We start from the raw sequence: 21075 nt of genomic DNA on the forward strand, positions 1-21075 counted from the left end.
CTGAGTTATAAGGTAATTTTTTTTTCTGCAGTGGAACAAAGCAATGCCTTGGCCGACATTCCGCGAACGCACCTCAAAACGCGAACGACCCTGCAAAAAACTGACGTCCGTGGGAGGCGCAAGAAAAACAGCTGGTAGTTATAAGCTGTAGAGTTCGCTGTACTGTGACGATCTACCTTCGTGTCTGACTTCAGGCTCAGTAGTTTTGTCTCCGGGACAGGTAAGCTATACTTTAGCACCGGTCAGTCATTTATTTACGCTGTTTTGCGGTGTGACTTTGTCAGCGTGGAGATTAGGCGGGAGCTCCTCTGTCTATCTGTCTGTAGGGTGTGCCCACTGAGTTTAAGACAAGTTAACTGTAAAGTCTTCTGTTTCCTGACTTTTTAATCGACGCGATGTACTCTTTATATTTCGTATCTAACCACGTCTGAACCATAGATCTATAAGGCATCGATCAATAAGTTTCAGTTTCAAGAATGTCTTTGGCACTATGAGTCGATTTCGTTTTTGAGCTTCAGCTTTTAGTTTATCCTTGTATGTGAATTCACTGACAATTCGCTTGCTCGCTTTCGGAGAATCAGAATGAGCGTGAGCAGCCCAAACAGGTTTACTAACAGGAAAACTATAATCCAGCAGTTGTTAGAACTTTTCCCCTCCATGCACGATCAAGTGCAAGAGTTTACCCTGAAAAGCAAGGCATTGGTTTGTTCACGCAAATGAGGATTTCTACATTAGGTTGCACTATTGCGCTTTGGCAACAGCAAGAATCGCATGCCTCATATTTACATTACACACCGCTAAGGTGTGGCCCTAACCCTAAGTGCAGAGTTTAGGCTCCCGTGTTTGAATATCAAATATCTCCACAGACAAATACTGGGAGATTAGTCATGTTATGTATAATTTATGGTAAAAACATTTAATGTGCCGGATCATAAGTGGATGGAAGTGAACAGGGTAAGTTGATCTCCACAGGGATAAAACCAGGTGGGAGTGTACTAGGTTTCCTCTCAGTGAAGTAATTACAGGTGTATCCAAACAAACACGTTTAATGAGATAAGCTCCCGGGAAACCACCACAGATGTAGGACACATGAGAACCTGTGACGAAACGTCGTGTGGTGGAAACCCTCTGTGAGATGATGACCTGTATACAATATTGATCAAAGGTTAACGAAGGCCACATTCAAACCTGTAACATCTTCCTGCCCCTGCAACGTAATAAAGTACTCATTGTGCATTTTTAAAATCTGTTCTTTTGTAGCTTTCAGGACTTCCAGTTTGAAAATCTACACTCTTCCTACAATGGCAGCAGTAAGTCTCTCTCAGCTGCACGTTCATGTGTGAATTTGCATCACCGGTAGGGAGTCACTGCACTTTCGACACAGCATTCAAATTAAAGACAAGTTAAAGGTTCAGCAACCCGTGATAAAGGTAGTTTATTAAATAGTTTTGTTTTGCTTAATTTTTTTGTTTTTATGTTCAATGCAAGTCCCCTAAACAAGATTATAGAGCCCTTACAATTCAATCCTGCTTTTTAAAACTGTAAAATAATCTAACACTCATGAATAGAAGAATAATTATGCATTGTAGCACATATGCCTTTGACTTTAGCATAAATGATCAATAATCAGACATACTTTATTACACATATATTTTTAATTAATTCTGTAAAATGTTTACAAATGCTCATCTGCATATCTTTATTTTTCTACTTATTGAAAAAGATAAAATTTGCGATAGGCAGATAAGCTTCTGAGAAATGGATACTGGCTTTAAAATTGGCTCTTACACAGATGTGTTAAACTAGTTCAAACAAATTGATGTCAAACCCTTCACGTGTACATAGTGAGATTATTTAAAAATGGCATGAATGGGGAAAAATGATTGAGTTGTACTTTAAGCTTTGTGTTTACTTATTTAATTTCTGTTTAATAGATTAATAATTGTATTTTTGTCATTTGTAATCAGATCGGAAACCGTGGAACCGTGACTGAAGCTGCTAATTTTAATCCCGACGCAGATGCCCAGAAGCTTAGAGAATCCATGAAAGGAGCTGGTGAGTGATCCAACACCATTGTCACCCACTGACCATCAGCTAAAGATATCCTTAGCCCTCTATGGAGAAAATAAATTCTCCTTGGTCTCGCCCTTCTTCTGAAGGAAAGTTTGAAAACGAATTTCAACATTGCGCAGTGCTCACGCAGTCATGGGGTATCATAGTGTTTCCTTTATAGTCCATTTGATTGGTAATCTTTTACTCTGACAGTGACTAATCTTTAACCTTTGTGTTTTGCAACATTTTCACTCCTGATAAGGAAGGAAATGAGTCTTGCTTATCATGCAGGTTGTAGTAGTAGACTAGCTTTGTCATGGATTATGCTGTTTTAAAGCCAAGCAGGGAGATACTGTGTAGGTGCTATGTAGATCCCCTCTAACATTCAGCATTTGGTAGTGTTAACAAATTCAGCAAATTCATGGAGAGGAATGTTCAAGCTGTTCGGGTTTGATACTCTAATAATCTTCTCCTGACTCTTGTTTGAGCTCCATTGGAAACAGATGGTTTCTATGGCCATGGGAACAAACAACCTTGTGTTAGGATAATCTCCAGGCCTGCAGCAGTGTCGCCCGACTCTACGGCCTACATAAAATGACCAAACCTATGCTTTTAAATGCATTTCCAGCAAAAGAAATAAATATGGTCCTTTTATTTCAAGATTGACAGCATTTAAGATTACATAACCTGAGTCTATGAAATTTCTTTCAGGCACTAATGAGGCAGCTATCACTGAGATCCTGGCCCACCGTACTATTGCCCAGAGGCAGCGCATCAAAATTGCCTACAAACAAACAGTGGGGAAGGTGAGATGCAGCAAAAGTAGTCCATTCATAACTGAAGATGTGCCTTTGCATCTTAAATACAGTAATAATATATAAATGAGTTTGATGAATGCTGTTGGCAATAACAGCAGATGTGTTGCCTCTTACTCCGCTGTGTACTCTCACTGTCCTTATTTTAGGTGGGGTAAAGTGATAAGGTGCAAGTTAACCTTTAACTGCAAAGCAGAAATGAATAACACTTGCAAATAAAGGCTAATACGGAGAGGGGCTTGTGAGTTTTCTAGAAGAGGAAGGTCTGAGTCAATAAAAAACACAGACTGAACCCACGTAGGTGTGTTACCCACTGTCACTTCGGTTGTTTCCTGATTATGGGGCTCAATATATTAACAAAACGGGAAGCTTGAGATCTTTATTGTATTGACATATTAAGATAATATTTATCTCCCTGCACACTGTACACACTGCACATCTGGTACAAAGTCATTAAAAGCAACTGAAAGTTCACTGAGGGGAGCTATGGGAACAGCAGAGTGAGCAGAGTTGTTGCAGTCAGGAAAAGTGAGTCATGTTGCACACGCGGACACCCACACGGGGAGGGGGTGGGGCTGAGTGGAACGAGCTCCTCTTTTCACCAAAACTCTTTCCAAGAACCACACCCTCTAGCGGAGACCCAAATGCTGTTGGAATGAGTGAAGTCATGGTCAACATAAATCCATTTCACTCAAGTGAATGTTGTAGAGAGTCTGTGTTTGTTACACTGACACAGCCTAATAAATTCACTTAAATGGCCTGCATTTGTATAGCGCTTTTCTAGTCCATACACTACATTTACACATTCACCCATTCACACACTGGCGATAGCAAGCTACATTGTAGCCACAGCTGCCCTGCCCTCTGCGCTGACAGAGGTGAGGCTGCCGGATACAGGCGCCACCGGGCCCTCTGACCACCACCAGTAGGCAAACATAGGGTTAGTATCTTGCCCAAGGATATTTGGCATGCAGCCAGGATGCAGCCTGGGATCGAACCACCGACCTTCTGATTAGTGGCTGACCTGCTCTGCCACCCGAGCTACAGCCACCCCAAATATTCAACTTGAGTTTTTTTATATCACGACAAATCACAACAACAGTCATCTCAAGGTGATTTATATTCTACTTCCATAGTCAAAGCCCCTATAATAATATGGAGAAAACCTGAGCAATTAGGCGACCCCCTATGAGCAACCACTTGGCAACAGTGGGAAGGGAAAACTCCCTTTTAACAGGAAGAAACCTCGGGCAGAACCAGGTTTAGGGAGGGGCAGCCATCTGCCATGACCGGTTTGGGGTGAGGGGAGGGACAAAAAGACAAAAACACACTGTGGAGGGCAAGAGATTAATAATAATAATGGATACTTTATTGATCCCCATGGGGAAATTACTTGTTTTTCTCTGCATTTGACCCATTCACTCAGTGAAGCAGTGGGCAGCCCACTAAGCAGGCGCCCGGGGAGCAGTGTGTAGGGACGGTACCTTGCTCAGGGGTACCTCAGGGTAGCCGTTAAGTGGATTCGAACCGCCGACCTTCCGATCATGGGGCGACCACTTTACCTACTGAGCTATCCCTGCCCCCATATCAATAATACCTAATGATTAAACAGAGAGTGAAAAGAGGTGTGTAAAGCTGTCCAGCAGCCTAGTCCTATTGCAGGATAACTAAGGAAGGATTAGATTCACCTGTTCCAACATAACTACATGCTTTATCAAAAAGGAGGTTTTTAACCTAATCTTAAAAGTAGAGACGCTGTAGAGACCTGCATCCAAACTGGAAGCTGGTTCCACAGAAGCAAGACCTGAAAGCTTAAAGCTCTGCCTCCCGGTTTACTTTAAATATCCTGAGAGTGAAGCGCTCTATCGGGATGATACAGTACATAAGCTAGACTCTAATTATTCAACACATTGTATGTGAGGAGAAGGATTTTAAAGTTGATTCTGGATTTAACAGGGAGCCAATGACAAGGAGCCAATATGGGAGAAATGTGCTCTCTTTGTAGACTGTCAGTATTCTTGCTGCAGCATTTTCAATCATTTGAAGGCTTTTCAGAGGGTTTTTAGGACATCATGACAATACTGAATTACAGTAGTCCAGGCTAGAAGTAATAAATGCAGGACTAACTTTAAAACAATAAGAACATTCATCTGTTTCCATCCCCCTTCAGGACCTGGCTGATGATCTGTCCTCAGAGCTGAGTGGGAACTTCAGGAGTGTTGTCCTGGGTCTGCTGATGCTGGCGCCTGTATACGATGCCTACGAGCTGAGAAATGCAATGAAGGTGATTGAAGAGGTTTTTGATAGAGCTGCTAGTCTTTTAGTAATGCGCCTGTATATTTTCCTATTGTCCCCAAGGTCAACATGTATTATCTGTGTATGCCAAGTCTGTTATTTTTATGTCACACAAATTATCATTTATGTTCACAGTCTTTGAATGACACACCTCGGTTGCTGTTATTTACATACTGTAGTTTATTTTGAGCTAATCCTGCACACAGTATCAGCCCTCTGCTGTTTTACAAATATGTATTAATCCGTAGCTCAACTTATATACATGTATACTTAAACAGTTGCACTGTTTATAACAGTGTGAAGTGATTTGGGGAAAATATTGAAGAAATTTGCTTGGGACTGGCAACCTCAGGAAGTGGTATTATGTGACAATAACAAATATATTGAATACCGCCAGCCTTTTCCTTTAATTCCCAATGTGCAGCTTACGGAATACTGATTTATTACAGGGGGCTGGAACCGAAGAGGCTTGTCTCATCGATATCCTCGCCTCAAGGTCAAACGAGGAAGTAAAAGTCATCAACGACGTCTACAAGAAAGGTAACAGTGTCACCTCGTCAGGTCTCCCTACCAGCTGGTACCAATGATATATGATATTATGTAGCACCAACAAAACTCTGTGTTTTGTTAGGAGTTGCAATGACCTCCTTTATTAGAAAACACTGGATGCTGTAAATTATTCATAAAAGCCACTGCTGCTCTCTGTGTGGCGGTTTATTGTTGCTGAATTGTTCCTCTGTGGGTGAAATGAGAGTAGCTGGAAAGTATTTATAAAGTGGTTTTCAGTAACCTTGCCTTGAGTGATTTGTCTGCTTTGTTGTGTTTTTCTATAGAGCATAACAGTTGGAAATTTTAGATTAAAAAGAATGAATATTAACTGAACGTGAATGTCAATATTTGGCTTCCGAATCTGTTTTTTATTTTTGTTTTGTTTGAATCTCATAGAAATCTGGATTATGGCTCCCTTTTAAGCCTGCAGTAAATATTATTCTTCCCACGAGCTGTTGTTCATAATGTAGAAATCTGAGAATCTACTATATTACTTATGTCTAACACGCCTCCTGCGGTATAAGCCATCGACAAGAATCCTCCAGAGTGCTCAGTCTTGATCTACTGTATGGCTAATATTTACATGAGAAGCTGTTATTAGTGCTGACGGTAGTTTGACACATTTAATGACTGACTGAACTAGTTGAGCAAGTAGCAACTTAACAGCATCTTTCCTACGAGTACTAACAACCAACAGAGCCTAATGTACATTTAGTGAACTGCATGTTTAGTGGTAAGTGTAATTTTAAAATAAAAACTAAAAGAGTACAATGTCACATGATTTTATGTCTTTTTTTTATTAATGGCAGAATATGAGAAGAAACTGGAAGATGCTGTAACTGGGGATACATCTGGAATGTTTCAAAGGGTTTTGGTCTCTTTACTCACGGTGAGCAAACTTTGACCCACAACCTTTTTTATAGTGTTATTCAGTGTGCGAAACACTGGCCAGAGACGCAAAAGTAGACAAGCAATTATACCGTCCAGACCAACTGAAGTTTCTAATATTTCTAATGCTTATCTGAACTTCACTGTATCTCCAAACCGTGTTACAAAAAAACAAAACAAAAAAAAAGTCATTTGTTGAACATTTTCTGATGTAAGTGCCCTAAATCCTCATCCAGCAAACCGCTGTTCTATTCCAGTTTGTTTACAAAGCTTTAATCAGACGTCTGATCATTTACAAAGCTGACATAAGTGAATATTTATCTATTTTGCATTTTTATTAAACTGTGTTAATCCAAAGAACGGACACTGTTTGACAGCTTTAAGTTAAAATTCATAGAAAATAAACAACAGAAAAATAAATTCGGCTTGTTTTAAAATTTAGAACCTTTAGCATCTTAGCAATCAAAAAAGTAAGGAAACCCAAACATTTTGGACTTTAGTGTGATATTTGCATGCAGCATCGCAAATACTACCATTGTCAAATGGAACAAAGTCAAGCTGTGTAGATTATAAGTATGAAGTATTAACCTCCTGGTATTTACTAGCAGGTTCAGCCGTACTTGTAAAATGTCAGTTGGACCTTTATCGAATATCTATTCTTCAGGGAAGAGGAAGAATGAGCCACTTCTGCATAATAAAATAACCAGTTAATATTACTTTTTTCTGTTGCTTAATCTTGTACGCACGTTCTCTTGAGCTGACGCATCTCCTGTTTTGCAGGCTGGACGGGATGAAAGCACCAATGTGGACGAGGCCCAGGCTATTCAAGATGCCAAGGTAAAGGTTCAGGTCATAAGGGAAAAATGGTGTATTTAACTCGCCTGTTACACAGGCGTAGAGACTGGTTGATAAACAATTTTATGTCTGTGATTATAGGAAATCTATGAGGCTGGTGAGGCTCGATGGGGCACAGATGAGGTTAAATTCCTCACAGTGCTTTGTGTGAGGAACCGAAACCATCTGCTGCGAGGTACTATAAGTGCTTGGTGTCATGTGAAAATACTTTGCATTGCCTTACTTCCTTAAATTGGCCACCAAAGGAATTTCAGTTAATGATTATATCAAATTTATGACCAAAATCACTTGTTAAATCACATAATCTTTTAATTAGTGAGTCATCAGGTCACTATTGGCAACTTCCTTATGAATCACGTTATGTCCCACTCCAGTGTTTCAGGAGTATCAGAAGATTTCTGGGAGAGACATTGAGGAGAGCATCAAGAGGGAGATGTCTGGCTGCCTGGAAGACGTCTTTCTGGCTATAGGTGTGTCTTTTCAGTTACGTGATCCTTCAGATGAAGTCTAAGATACACGTGGGTTCAAATTAGCACAGAAAATAAATAAATAAGCAAGCTTACAATATTTGCTGCTGATTTACCAGGTGGTCTGTATAAAGTTTATTGCAGAAACACAAAAATACACTGATCAGTTGACACTAAATATTTAAAAATGCACAAAATGAGGAATTGCAGGTCGACTTAAGGCCTACTCTTCAGTCACAAGAGATCAAATAAATGCTGCTGTTCACAATATTTTTTTAATATATTAACCAAGTAGAATAAATTGTTTTTCTGCATCATACACTACGATTTGCATCTCATGTGCAGTGATTTGTTTTCTACTTTGCAGTGAAATGCATCAGGAACAAGCCGGCTTTTTTTGCTGAGCGATTATACAAATCAATGAAGGTAAATATTTCATGCAGTAATACATAGCTACTTTTCTTTCTTCCACTTCCAGTTCTATCATAAAACAACCACAAATATAAAGAATTACTTCCATTAAGTGCTACTGTATGCAAAAGCCTCCTGTCACCCCTCATTTCTGTATATTTTGCTAGGAAAATGGGAAATGGATTCAGAGATTTATTCAAATGTGTTCAAACATACATGGAAATACAGCATATAAGGCAAAAACAGAGCTTGTGCAATTATAATGAGCCTGCAAATTCAATATTTGGTATGACAACCTTTATGCTTCAACACAGCCTGAACTCTCTCAGACAGTTTTTCTTGTAATTTCTTTAAAAAGTCTGCAAGTATAGTTCAACTCTGGATGTTGGCTGTCTTTTTTCCTGTTCTCTGCTTCATTAATGTTGAAGTTGGACCTCACCATTAATGGCTTCTTGACAGCTATTGAGCTCATTTCTGATGAGGGTATGGCAGACAATAGATTGATCAGCTGAAGGGCGGGATGTATCTTTCAGGTCCTGTGGCACATGGCCCACTATGGTATATAAAACACTTTTGTTTACCTATGTACCTATGTTTTTCCTTCTTCAAACAGCACTTGTCTAACATTCACACACTCTAAAGAATGCATCAGGGGAAACTTGGAGTTCAATATCTTTCCCAAAAATATTTAGCCATACAGACATGCATCAAACCACCGACCACTCAGTTGGTAGACGACACCCTCTACTTCCTGAGATGCAGCCAGCCTTGCATCAGGTCTTTGTTGGATTTTTTTTTTTTTAATTTCTTAAGGACATGACTTTCAGATACTGTTGATCTGATGTAGATGGTTTCTTAAGCCTGCCGCTTTTTCTTTTGTTCTCACAGTTTCTTCCAAATTTTTAAGGACACGCTGCACGGCATGCTGAGATTTGCCCAGGTTTCAGCTAATAGCACCTTGTTGGTCCAAAAATACAATTTCACGCCTGTCAAACGTTGTTATTTTTGACATTACTATTATTATTTTTTTTTTTTTGTAGGTTCAAATAAAAGAAAAGGAGCAAATTGTGTTTTTGGAACAAAACATTTTTTGTGACAGGCTGTTACTGTAGCCTGTCACAAAATGCCTAAAGACAACAATTTAAACTTGGTTCTTTGCTAAGCTTCCCTTAGAAGATTTTTTTTATGCTTCTATAATTCATAATTTAGTGTTAAATGGTTTGAACAAACAAGCAAACAAAAAACATCCCTGTGAAAGTGGAAATGAGTGGAAAAATCAACCATTGTCCAAAGGAAAAAATCTGAAAGACCTTCAGAGAGCCTGAATAATGATTGCTCAAAACTACTTTGTACAAGGAAGTCAGGCTTCTTGTAGGTAGATATAAAAATAAAAGTGGCTCAAGATTTTTGCACAGCACTGTATGCCATAATATATTATGAATTAGGCCAAAAAGAAATCAGTCCGAGGCTGTTATAGTCTGCGGCAGAGTCCAGTGCAGTACAAATACAGTTTTTGTTTCTCTCTTTCCAGGGCCTGGGCACTACAGACAGTGTCCTTATCCGGATAATGGTAGCCAGGGCTGAGATTGACATGTTGGACATTAAAGCACAGTTCCTGAAGATGTATGGAAAAACTCTACACTCCTTCATCAAGGTGAGGCACCGAAGAAAGGAGACGGTAACGCCCTTTCATCAGCAAAAGCTTTGCAATACATCAGCTGGGGTGTAATATATGCACTTCTGACTTTATGTAATGTCCTTATGTTGTTTTGAAATGTTGCAAGACAATATTTAAGATAATTTTGGGGGGGTTCAGAAGCCTTGAAGTTGTAAAAATATGTTCTAATTTTTTCCTTTTTACCCCCCACCCCCCCGTAGGGAGACACATCTGGTGACTACCGCAAAATCCTGCTCGAGCTCTGTGGAGGCGAGTAAAGAAAATCTCACTCCAACATTCAGCCATGCGTTTACTCTGGAATCTACAAGATTGGCTTTTTTTTATTACAGTTTGTTCATCTGTGCTTTTTACATTTCACTGTGCCTTATTTGACGCTTTCTAAAAACAATTAAACCAAAGATCAGTGACCTGTGCAGAGATTTCTGTTTTTTCTTTTCCTTGTTGTTGATGCTGTGTTAAGGATTTATTAATTGCATTATAGAGGGTGAAATTTATATGCTTTCCACATAAAAGCAACACAAAGATGGATGTTGTTGGCATCTAGCTGTTTTTACAGTGCAGCATTTTCATTACCATCTAGTCAATGAAGTCCATTTGTTTAATTGGTAGCAGTTCCTCATTTGCTAAGTCAGCCCTTTATCATTTGATTCAATTACTTAACAAGATGCTATCTTGATTTGGGAGGCAGTACATGCTCTAATCAGGTTATCGGGAATGTCACATAAAGTATAAACTTACAGCTCAGTGTCTGAACAATAGGCCCAGGTAATGCTGTAGTGTGCAGTGGTCAAGGTGAACACTAGGTGGAACCAAAACAACTCCAAATAGGAGCTGTGGGCCCATAAAAGTCAAGCCAATGAAGAGGCCTCTTTAAACTTCCATTCTCAGCTGCAAAAAGAAAAATGCCTGAAAAATGCCCCATTGCTTACTTCATTTATGACCTCATGGTCTCAGTCACTAGTTTCAGTTCTTCTTCAGTGAAGCAAGACGTTCATTTTCTTACATTTTGGTCACTTCTAATGCAAAATGGATGAAAAAGCAGAGTATGCTTTATGGCGGTCCTAGTGAGTGATCAGTGTACAAAACGAGAATGCACTGGTCTCCAGATCCATGACATCCTGACATCCATATTTTCTGTAATGTTTGTTTGCTCCCTGGACAATCTGGTGGCATGTTCAACCGTATAAGTGGGCTCCTTGCTATTTTATCTGGCCTGTTTTTATAGCTTGAAACCATTTACCGGTAAGAAGGAAAAAACAAGGCGTTTTCAAGGCTGTCTTGAAGTTTTAGAGGCCCCAAAAGGCTGCTGTGTTGTTTAGCCCTGCATAGGTATCGTGCAGTTATCGAGTTTGTGCCCCTTTATTGATCTCGGTCTTATTACAGGTGTGTAAATTCTTTAAAACATTTTAAATTTGTAATGTCATTTTCTGTCTTATCGCATTGTTATATATATTGTGATGCAAAAGCTTTCAAAGAAATCATTTTGTTTTATTGCGTTCAGTTTAATCCTTTTTACAAGCACCTTTGGTAAATTCTATTCACAAGACAGAAAGAGGATTTGGTATTTCACTGTGTACTGTAATATATGAGCTAATCAAGGTAAACATTATAAAAGACCTCTTAGAAAGAATGACTCGACAGGACATATGTTACTACAGCAAAAAACAACTAGACAAGGTGACAATAAGTCGATACAGCAAACACAAGCGACGACATTTTATATCTCGAGGAATGCACCGATAGCAAGGTCACACACGGAGGTCATTTCTTTATATTTACTTCAACACATTAAGAATTATCCTTAAATAGTCCTGTGTAAGGTGAATGAACACAGCACTGCAGATGTACCAGACAGCACAAGAGAAATAGCAGCAAAGCAAGAAAACCTCCAGCAAACCGTATGTAATGCATACTGTGCACTCAGCCCTCTGCTGACATAAGTGGGCGGTAAGCTGAGACAGAAGATCATTATCAACAATATGGATTTGCCAACAAGTAAAAAGGTATGCTGCTTTGGCTTCAGGACCAATGTGGCTGTCATGTTACCGTAAAAGGTGGAAATATAGAAAAGTGTTTCAAGTTCACAGTAACTTATGCAAGACTGGGAAAATGAATGTATATGTGTGTTTCTTAAGGTGAATTGGCATCACAAACCACAACTTTTTTTTTTCTTTTTTTCTTTACATTCAGCTTTAGATTTGCTTTGTTTGTGATTCAAGCCTCATTCAGTACACATGCAGGAAGTAAAAGACAGCACTGGTTTAAAGAGGACTTGACTTACATGTACATGAGCTTAAACTACCAACATGCCACTGCAGTCAACAACATGCTGAATGAAAGAAGTGGATGAGTAAACAAATATGCATAATGTTCTCCTTGATTCCTGCTGTGGCATGACAGTTCAGTGGCACGGTGGTTAGCCCTGTTACCTCACAGCAAGAAGGTCCTGATTTCAAATCTACTAACTGCCTGGGGCCTTTTCTGTGTTGTTCTCTCTGGGTCCTCAGCCTTCCTCCCACAATCCAATTAACTGATGATTAACTGAGGCAACAAGTCAGGTTTTTGCAGTGTACTTGTTTCATTGTTTCCTGAAAAAACCTGACTAGTTGCTCGGAAAATGCACAGAAGTACAGGGTACTTACAGTGTAATTGTTTCATTGTTTTGAGGGTCTTGCATGTGACTCTATAATATGGCTCGCATTCCAGAAAACCTGATCTGTGGCCTGCAAAATGCACATAAGTACAGGGTACTTGCGCCTTATTTGCTAGTCGTGTTATAATGTTTTACCAAACAAAATATAATAAATGACTTTATATTAGCATTAAATACTTTGTTATACTAACGTAATTTGCGTGGGTTGGATTAACTCAATTAAATCAAGTTGATTAGTCATTAATTACGTTGGTCCAACTCAAATAAGTGAAGTTGAAATAACAGAATTGCCTAATGCTAAAATAAAGCAATTTAATAACATGGAAATCCTTTCCATTATTTTTTTCATGGCCTTTCAAAATAGCCAAGCAAAAATGTACTGACCCTCACCAAGTGCTTACAGCATCATTGTTGTACAAAGATAAAACAGAAGTGACTGCAGAAACTCACATCAGCCACAGGTCACTAATGGGCTGCAGAGTGAGGGTCAAACACCTGAGCCGCCTAATGGTGGGTGTATACAATAGAGAGAGTGTTGTTAATATATTTTTTACATATATAATCTATTTCTGTTTAACTTTTAATTTGGCTTAGTTTCCCGAAGGCCACATTACCCACCTTCTTCTGCTTCTAACAAAATTGTACTTCAAAAATGGCAGGGCAAAATTATGCAGGAAATATGTTATATGTTGCTTGGTGCTGATGTGCAGCTGCATTTTTTTTACAAGATTTTCACACATGGCCACCTGCTGGGACAAAGAAATGACACTAAATACCTCTTTCCAGCAGTGTGCCAGTGCAAAGCCAGTTCTGTGTTTCTGTTTGAGCACCAGCCCAGATATCAGTGGATCTGAGAACTACTTATTATTATGTATAGTATTATAATTTCCCTCGGGATGAATAAAGTATTCTGATTCTGATTCTGATGACCAGCAGAAGCTGGGGTCAGCTGAATTTTTTTGACTTTCAAAGTTAAGGTTCACAGCTGAAATCTGAAGCTATTTGTTTAGGTTTTTATTTATTATTTATAAAGCTAAACAGATATTCATCCCTCATTTTTGCTTTACTTCAAAGGGACACCTTAATTACCTTTAAAGAAATACAGATTTAAATATTTTCAGTGACATGAAAGCTGAGCAAATGGGCCCATTAATGAATTTCACAGAAATTCATTAAGCAAAAATAGAGGGTATTATGTGATCTGAAATTTGCTCCATAACATGATCATTATTCATTGCTTTCCTGCTCAGTATTGATCCATTACTTCATTCTCATCTAGTGGGATTAAAGTAATTTATTACCATCGAAAGGAGCCAGCTGAGGTGGTTCGGGCATCTGACAAGGATGCCCCCTGGGCGCCTCCTGGGTGAGGTGTTCCAGGCATGTCCCACCGGGAGGAGGCCCCGGGGCAGACCCAGGACACGCTGGAGAGATTATATCTCTCGGCTGGCCTGGGAACGCCTTGGTATTCCCCCGGATAAGCTGGAGGAGGTGGCTGGGGAGAGGGAGGTCTGGGCCTCTTTGCTTAGGCTGCTGCCCCCGCGACCCGGCCCCGGACAAAGCGGATGAAGATGGATGGATGGATGGATATTACCATTCCTCGGTGAAAATCCTGAGCACATATACTTAGTCTGACCAACTTTGTGCTCTTTTACTTGAAACATTTGCTTGCTTCATGAGGGAAAAACACATTACGCAAATGTGTTCGCATACACAAACATGTTGTGTAAATTAAAGCAAATGCCGGAGGAGCAGGCGAGATGCAAATGCTTGCAGCGTAATTTAGCTCCCAATTTACACAAGCAAACAAACAAAATGCTCACCGTGTTCAATCGCTGAGAGATTAGGAAGAAATTTGCATAACACAAATCAGTTTCTATGTAAATAAGTTCATGTCTGTGGATCAAATCTGATCCTCATTTGCAAAATAATGGACATTTCACATCATCTTCAGCCTGATTGTCAATACTGAGTGCATAAAAAATGCAAATTGCTAAAAATATTTATTCACATTTACTTCTTATAAGTCAGATGATAATTTAGTGCACAGTCATTTTCTAGGTGGTCCATTGTGAAGGCTGTGAGTGCAGTAGATGGGCAATGCAGAAAATCTTAATTAATTAAGGTCATTTCCTTCAGGGAATAAAACGAAAACTGATGTACAGCTGCTCTGCTCGTGACTGACTGAGGACCACCAAAGTTCTGATAATACACACACACACACACACACACACACACACACACACACACACACACACACACACACACACACACACACACACAGTCACAAACACAGTCACACAAGCATTAATATGGACTAAATTCTGGCAAAGTCACAGGGGAAGACTTAAGCTGTTGTTGTGGTTGAATGCATTGAAAACAAATGTGTTATTTGCACACGTAGCTGCAGGTGCAATGAACTGGAATTTAACACATCAAATATTAGGTTTTTCCAGACAACCAGAATATGAAGGAGATTTGTTCAAAATCCGACAAATCCACACAGATCTTTTTAGAGACTGCACCAAATCTAAGGCACATGAAAGCCATTATACATTTGCATACACGTTCTTTTGTCCTACACTGATTTTTGTGTTTTGTTGTTCGTTGTTTTTACTGAAAGCTTCAGATACCCGTCACAATGATCTCTCTGTGTTATCCAGAAAGTCAAACGCACAGACAGCCAAGTAGCTACAATTTTCTCCTTATTTTTCTTTTAAGCCTCGGATCCTTGGATTGTAGACTTGTGCTGTATAACACCACTTAAGAAAACCAACTATGTGTGTTCCCTGTTAATTAAATAGTAAATATATAAAGATAAAGATAAAAGATTCAATCTGCTTGTTAAAAAAATTCCCAGGGTATTATTTGGATTGACGTCTTGGATTCCTGCTTTGATTTCATTATTATTCCAGTCATGTTACGCTTCAGTTCTTTGGTTCAGTTCTCATTCGTATTTTGATTTACTTGCCACTGTAGTGCTAGTTTTATTTTTTGTGATTCTGAGTCTTTGTTCTTGTGAAATTGATTTCTGGTTTCTATTCATTTTGTTATTCCAGCCTCGTTGGGGCCTCGCTGTCTGCGCTCTTAACACACTCAGGCCCAAATTAAGTTTTTTGTTGCTAATGCACAACCAAGTCCTGCAGTGGTACTTCTGAGTAAAAAAAAACAACTCATAAAATATGTATGTGGGGTAATCATGTTGTTAGTTCTTAACTGTTGCAAATCTGCAACGTCTGCCTGGAGAGGGTTAATGTCACGTTCATGTACTTGTGCCCTTTGTGCTTCACTGTCTTTTGTTTGTTTACTGATGACTAATGACCCACACCCTTTTTCACACCTTGGCTCATGTGATAAGGCACATGATCAATGGTGGGTCAACAACCCTCTTAACTCCCACTTAAATACACCTGACTCTCCACCATTGGTCTTAGAACTGAAGAAGCGTCTCAGATGAGAGGTGAAACATCCTCAAGAAACTTAAATCCAGTCATCCAGTTTCTTTCCAAGCTCCTTAGATTACCATGACCTGGATGACTGAGAACCTACACAGACATATTCCTGCTCTGCTTTGTTGCGTATGTCATATCCTTTTGTTCTATACTTTCTGTCGTGCTGCTTATGGTCTTGGCCTTAAATTGGATTTCAGGCTCATGGGTTTGATTTTGCACTGCAATAGACTGGTGACCTGTCCATAATGTAACCCTCCTTTCATCCTATGACAGTGGGGATAGGCTTGAACTCTATATTGGATCTATTTTGTATCAGGCAATAATCTGATATTTGTACAACTACATGCTAACATTCTGACTAAATATGGAGGTCTCTCACATTCAGCATTTTTGATTTATGGCCCAAACTGTCTTAAAAATGTATCTTTACATCCATGATACAAACAGTGGCGTGGAAATCCCAGTACATCAGCAATCCATCTGACAAAAACAACTTATCACCTTTCCCATTCTGATGCTCAGTTTGAACTTTAGCAGGTGGTCTTGATGACGTCTACATGCCTAAATGCACTGAGCTGCTGAAATGTGATGGGATGACTTCAACACGTGTACCTAATAACCAACTGGCTACTTATCTTCTGCATATTTGGACACAAAATCTTTAATATGAGCCTTTTTAATCAGAAGCAGGAACATTTGTTGGGATTTTTTAATGAGTGCTAAAAATCATCGCCAAAAAACTTTTCTTTCTTTTTTTTTTTTAAATTATAGCATAATTAAAGGCTTTAATTTAGCTTCTCTCAATGTTATAAATCTGTGTTCACTTTAATTTTCATTAACTTTGTGTTCCCATGTCTATCCAGAATTCAAAATGGTTTAATGTTGCCTAATTGCAAATACTGCTCTAACAATGAGAACAATAATGTTCAACTCTGGTCCTGGAAGGAACTAAAATATCATCAACACAGCACCCATGTCTCTGCGGGACCAGCTGAAACTTAGAGCGACTTGTGGTCCTTTATTTGGACAAGTTAAAGCACAGATTAATGTTTTACTCTGCATCATTATTTATTATACAAGTCCTAGAACTGCAGCCATGAGTAGGTTTTGCATCATTAGCCTCCCTAAAAACTGTGTTTTGATAGTAAGTAAGGAAGTTGTATATTAATTATGATCTTTACATGTTTCACTTAGTATGATACTTTCTGGCATTAATTGAGTTGAAAACCAGATGTTTATTAGGCATTTCACATTTATTATACTTGCTAATTAGTTGAACACATCTGTTGCTGGGAGGCACAATAACTAAATCATACAGTACTGTATGGTATTTTACAGTCCTATTAATCAGTATGTTCATAAAAATTAATGGTTTCAGAGAAAATTCAAAGATAATGCTGCCTATTTTGAAAGGGCAGAGAGAAGACTGAAGTACTGTAGCAGTCTAAGGGTCCATACAAAAAGCTTTCCATGCCATACCACAGATGGTAAAAATTAATATAATTTAGATATAGTCTACAAAATTAAGCAGCAACAACTATGGTAAGAAGTGGCATCAACCCCTGGCGGTGCCAAACAGCTACATTAGGTTGAGGCGTCACCCCAAAACAGCAGCACTCGCCTCTGTAATGCTCTGGCTTCTGGAGGGAGCCAGTGGTGCCGCAGCTAGCTGCTGCTGCTGTGATTTAAGCCCCTGCTATGATTATTCTACATTCACCAGCTGTCGTTTATCTGTCATTTGGTGATGGGCAAGAAACAGCTTTTTAAACCCTTTTCTCTCCCCCCCTTTTTAAAACCTCAAACAGCTGCCTCCTATTGCCAAAAAGGCATAAGTTTGATGAGAGGGATGAAAAAATCACTTTGAGTGAACCCTTTCTCATCCAAGTAGGCATGTGCTCCATTGTCAGAATGAAATTATTGATCACCGTTGCTTTAAGTCACCAGCTGAAGCTGAGCTACCCTGAAGAGATCATTATGGTTATTTTGTCGAAGCTATGAGAGCTCCTTCAAGAGCCACAGTACGATCATGTCTTAAAAAAGTGCATCGCCCCTTTAACATTGAGCAGATTCCATGGAAGGCAAAGAAAGAAAATGTGGTGATAAAATCCTTCAAATAAAAGAAATAAACCTCTCATTTAATATTTTCTTCTTTACTACACCAGTATTCTTCCACATGTCCCTCACAAACTGTGCGGGTTGTTTACATCAGGGTGTGATGCAGCATTTGAAGTGATTTTTATCCTGATGAAGTGAACACAGAGTCTGTGCGTCTTATGAGTCAGATAAAGGTGTTTTGAGACCCCATCAACTGAGAACATAACAAGTCACGAGTGCTGTGATACTTCACCTTCTGTAAGATCAATGATGATGACCTCAGCAATCATATGAGTCACTTCACATCAGAACCGACATGAGCTGGGTGTCAGCAAAGCCCTTAGTTTTCCTCCTGTGAGTTTCACACTTGTTCTCAGTTCTTCTGAAGTACATATGTCCCCTTGTACTTATATTTTAAATTCCTTTTAAAATGTTTCTATAGGTCTCTTTTTCTCATTTTGCAGTCACACATTGTAGAGAGATACTTTAGAAAATATATAGATTATGATTCTTTAAGGGCTGTTTCTTTTTCATTTGTATAAAATAAAATAAAACACACATTTTAAATGTCTCTATATAAACCTCATCACACATGCAGGTATGTTCAAAATCCAACAATCTGGAAACTCACCAGCCACTCTATTAGGGACTCTTTAGCACTGGGTTTGACAGTGCTAAAGAGTCCCTAATAGAGTGGCTGGTGAGTTTCCAGATTCTTCCTGTTTTCCTTCCCACTTTCACCAAGGGATTGGTCATATGGGGTTGTCTGATTGTTGGGGTTAGTGTCCATATTATTGTAGAGTGTTACATTGCAATTAGAGCAGGGCGATATGGCCAAAAATATTTATCACGATATATATTTGAAAATTTGCGATAACGATATAACTGACGATATAATTGATGCGAGACAAAATACAACTCGACAACATTACTAGCGCAAAAAGACAACCTATTATTTATTTTCACTTAACCTTTGGTAGAACCTCAAAATCCCATCCTTTCGTGAACCTCGGGACCAAAAATGGTCCCGCCCCAAAAGTGCTCTAAAAATGTTATATATCAATATTTTTTTCTACTTTAAATTAGTCAATCTTTTAAAACTACTTCTGCTTAAAATATCCATGTCAAGTTTTAATTATATTTTCATTGTTTTAACCCTTTAAATCCCAGTTTTATTACATGAGCGCCCTGTTTTTTTAGCCCCAAAAAACAAAAAAACTAAATATTTTCCAAAAAAAACATTTGAAGTAATATTTGTTTGTTATTATAATTAGGCCTTTAGATGGACTAAAGATTGGCACCAACAGTCATTTCGATCGCCTTTTATTTTTTTTCCAGGAGCGCATTTCATAAAATGCACACTGTCGACCACGCCCAAAAAGTGCTATAAAAAATTTATATATTAATATTTTATTCCACTTTAAATTAGCCAATCTTTTAGACCTACTTCTCCTTGAAATATTCATGTCAAGTTTTAATTACATTTCGCGGATTTTAACCCTTTATATCCCGGTTTCGTCACATGAGCGCACTGCTTTTTTTGCCCCAAAAACATAAAACATAAAATATTTTCCAAAAAAAACATTTGAAGTAATATTTTATTGTTATTATAATTAGGCCTTTAGATGGACAAAAGATTGGCACCAACATTAATTTCGATCCGTTTTTAATTTTTTTTGCAGAAGCCGAAAATGTCCCCAGGCGGCGCTGCTGCTCCTGCTCCCCCGGGGAGGAGTGCCTCTGCCGCGGGTGTGTTTCGCGCAGCGCCGGAGCATATGGTTCGGTTCCCGTGTCTGCAGCACACACTTCCGCTACCACGTGAAAACAAATACGTCATTTCCTGTTGATTAAAAAAAATTAATGCACCCTCAAACGATCCTAAGGGCAGAAAATGGTCCGGAACGAGCAGCGGGCCAAGCTGCTGCTGCACGCAGGAAATTAGTCTGCCTTTTCCGGGTATCTGTCTCGAGCAGGCCGCTGGAGAAGGTGTGTATGTTCCAGCAGGCGTCACATGTGGAACAAGGGCGCCACCCGGTGGCCAAATAAAAAATTACAATTCTAAGGCCCTGAGTCCAGAATGAAAGTGAAAGTTAAGCCATCGCCACGACGTTAATGGTAATAATTGTACAGTGAAAAATAGCGTTTATAATGGGTTTCAATGGGGCACAAATCGGCCACGAGGTTCGATAGTGGATGTATGCCTTTTATTCAGCCATTTAAGCTCATTTAAAAAACTCAGACTGAAATTTTAAAATAAAATGGGAAAAAAATACATGTTTGAAAATTTGGCTATACTCCATTAAACACAGTGGAAATGGCGTGGAATTAAAAAACGGAAAGGCCACGAAATGGTCCCAGGTTCTACCAACAAGAAGCTGGTTTTTATGTACATTAAAGCTTTATAAAAATGTAACAGTGCAAATGCAAATTCCTTGCTGAAAGTTTAACCAAAAGGCATTTCCAGTAGAAATGGGCTGACATATCCTGAGCATAACCATGTATAATATCCACTGAAGTTAAAAAGAGGTGCTTTGCAACATTAAACTGCAGTGTGCAGTACGCATTTTTCGGACCATAAAATGCACGGGATTATAAGGCACATTAAGCGAAACAAAGCAGTCAGATAAATCAAACTTTATTAAACTCATTCTTCTTGCTTCCTCCACTTCTGTACCATTGATTCATTAATGTTGAATTCTCTGGCAGCTGCTCTATTCCCATGTTGTTGCAGTATATTAATGACTAACCTCGTATTGTGGATGGATTATCTCAGTTGTTCTCCTGACTGAAGTTTGGTCCGTTTACAGCACCCTGCCATGCGATTGCATTTGTCTCTAACCATGAGGAACCTTCACGTTAACTTTTA

At 39.0% G+C, this 21075-nt stretch overlaps 1 protein-coding gene across 1 annotated transcript; it reads left to right on the top strand.

The window, feature by feature from the left end:
• Positions 1-75: 75 nt before the first annotated feature.
• anxa4 (annexin A4) lies at positions 76-10422 on the top strand. The gene is made up of 13 exons (XM_086300623.1): positions 76-220; positions 1261-1310; positions 1968-2055; positions 2764-2858; positions 5038-5151; positions 5612-5702; positions 6521-6600; positions 7380-7436; positions 7536-7629; positions 7829-7924; positions 8289-8347; positions 9864-9986; positions 10211-10422. The coding sequence occupies exons 2-13, from the start codon at positions 1302-1304 to the stop codon at positions 10265-10267; spliced, it is 963 nt and encodes a 320-aa protein (XP_086156749.1). The 5' UTR covers positions 76-220; positions 1261-1301; the 3' UTR covers positions 10268-10422.
• Positions 10423-21075: the final 10653 nt, after the last annotated feature.

Source organism: Aulonocara sp. 'chitande type north' Nkhata Bay, linkage group LG7 (genome assembly GCF_057382095.1).
Source record: "Aulonocara sp. 'chitande type north' Nkhata Bay isolate Kocher_YH1m ecotype deep benthic linkage group LG7, A_spYH_male_GT1.1, whole genome shotgun sequence".
NCBI classification, from domain to species: domain Eukaryota; kingdom Metazoa; phylum Chordata; class Actinopteri; order Cichliformes; family Cichlidae; genus Aulonocara; species Aulonocara sp. 'chitande type north' Nkhata Bay.

Bases quoted from the DNA above. Each gene is read 5' to 3' on its own strand.
- anxa4 (XM_086300623.1), top strand. The intron at 7,437-7,535 runs GTAAAGGTTCAG...CTGTGATTATAG, and splicing joins AGGCTATTCAAGATGCCAAG to GAAATCTATGAGGCTGGTGA. The intron at 7,630-7,828 runs GTACTATAAGTG...GTCCCACTCCAG, and splicing joins CCGAAACCATCTGCTGCGAG to TGTTTCAGGAGTATCAGAAG.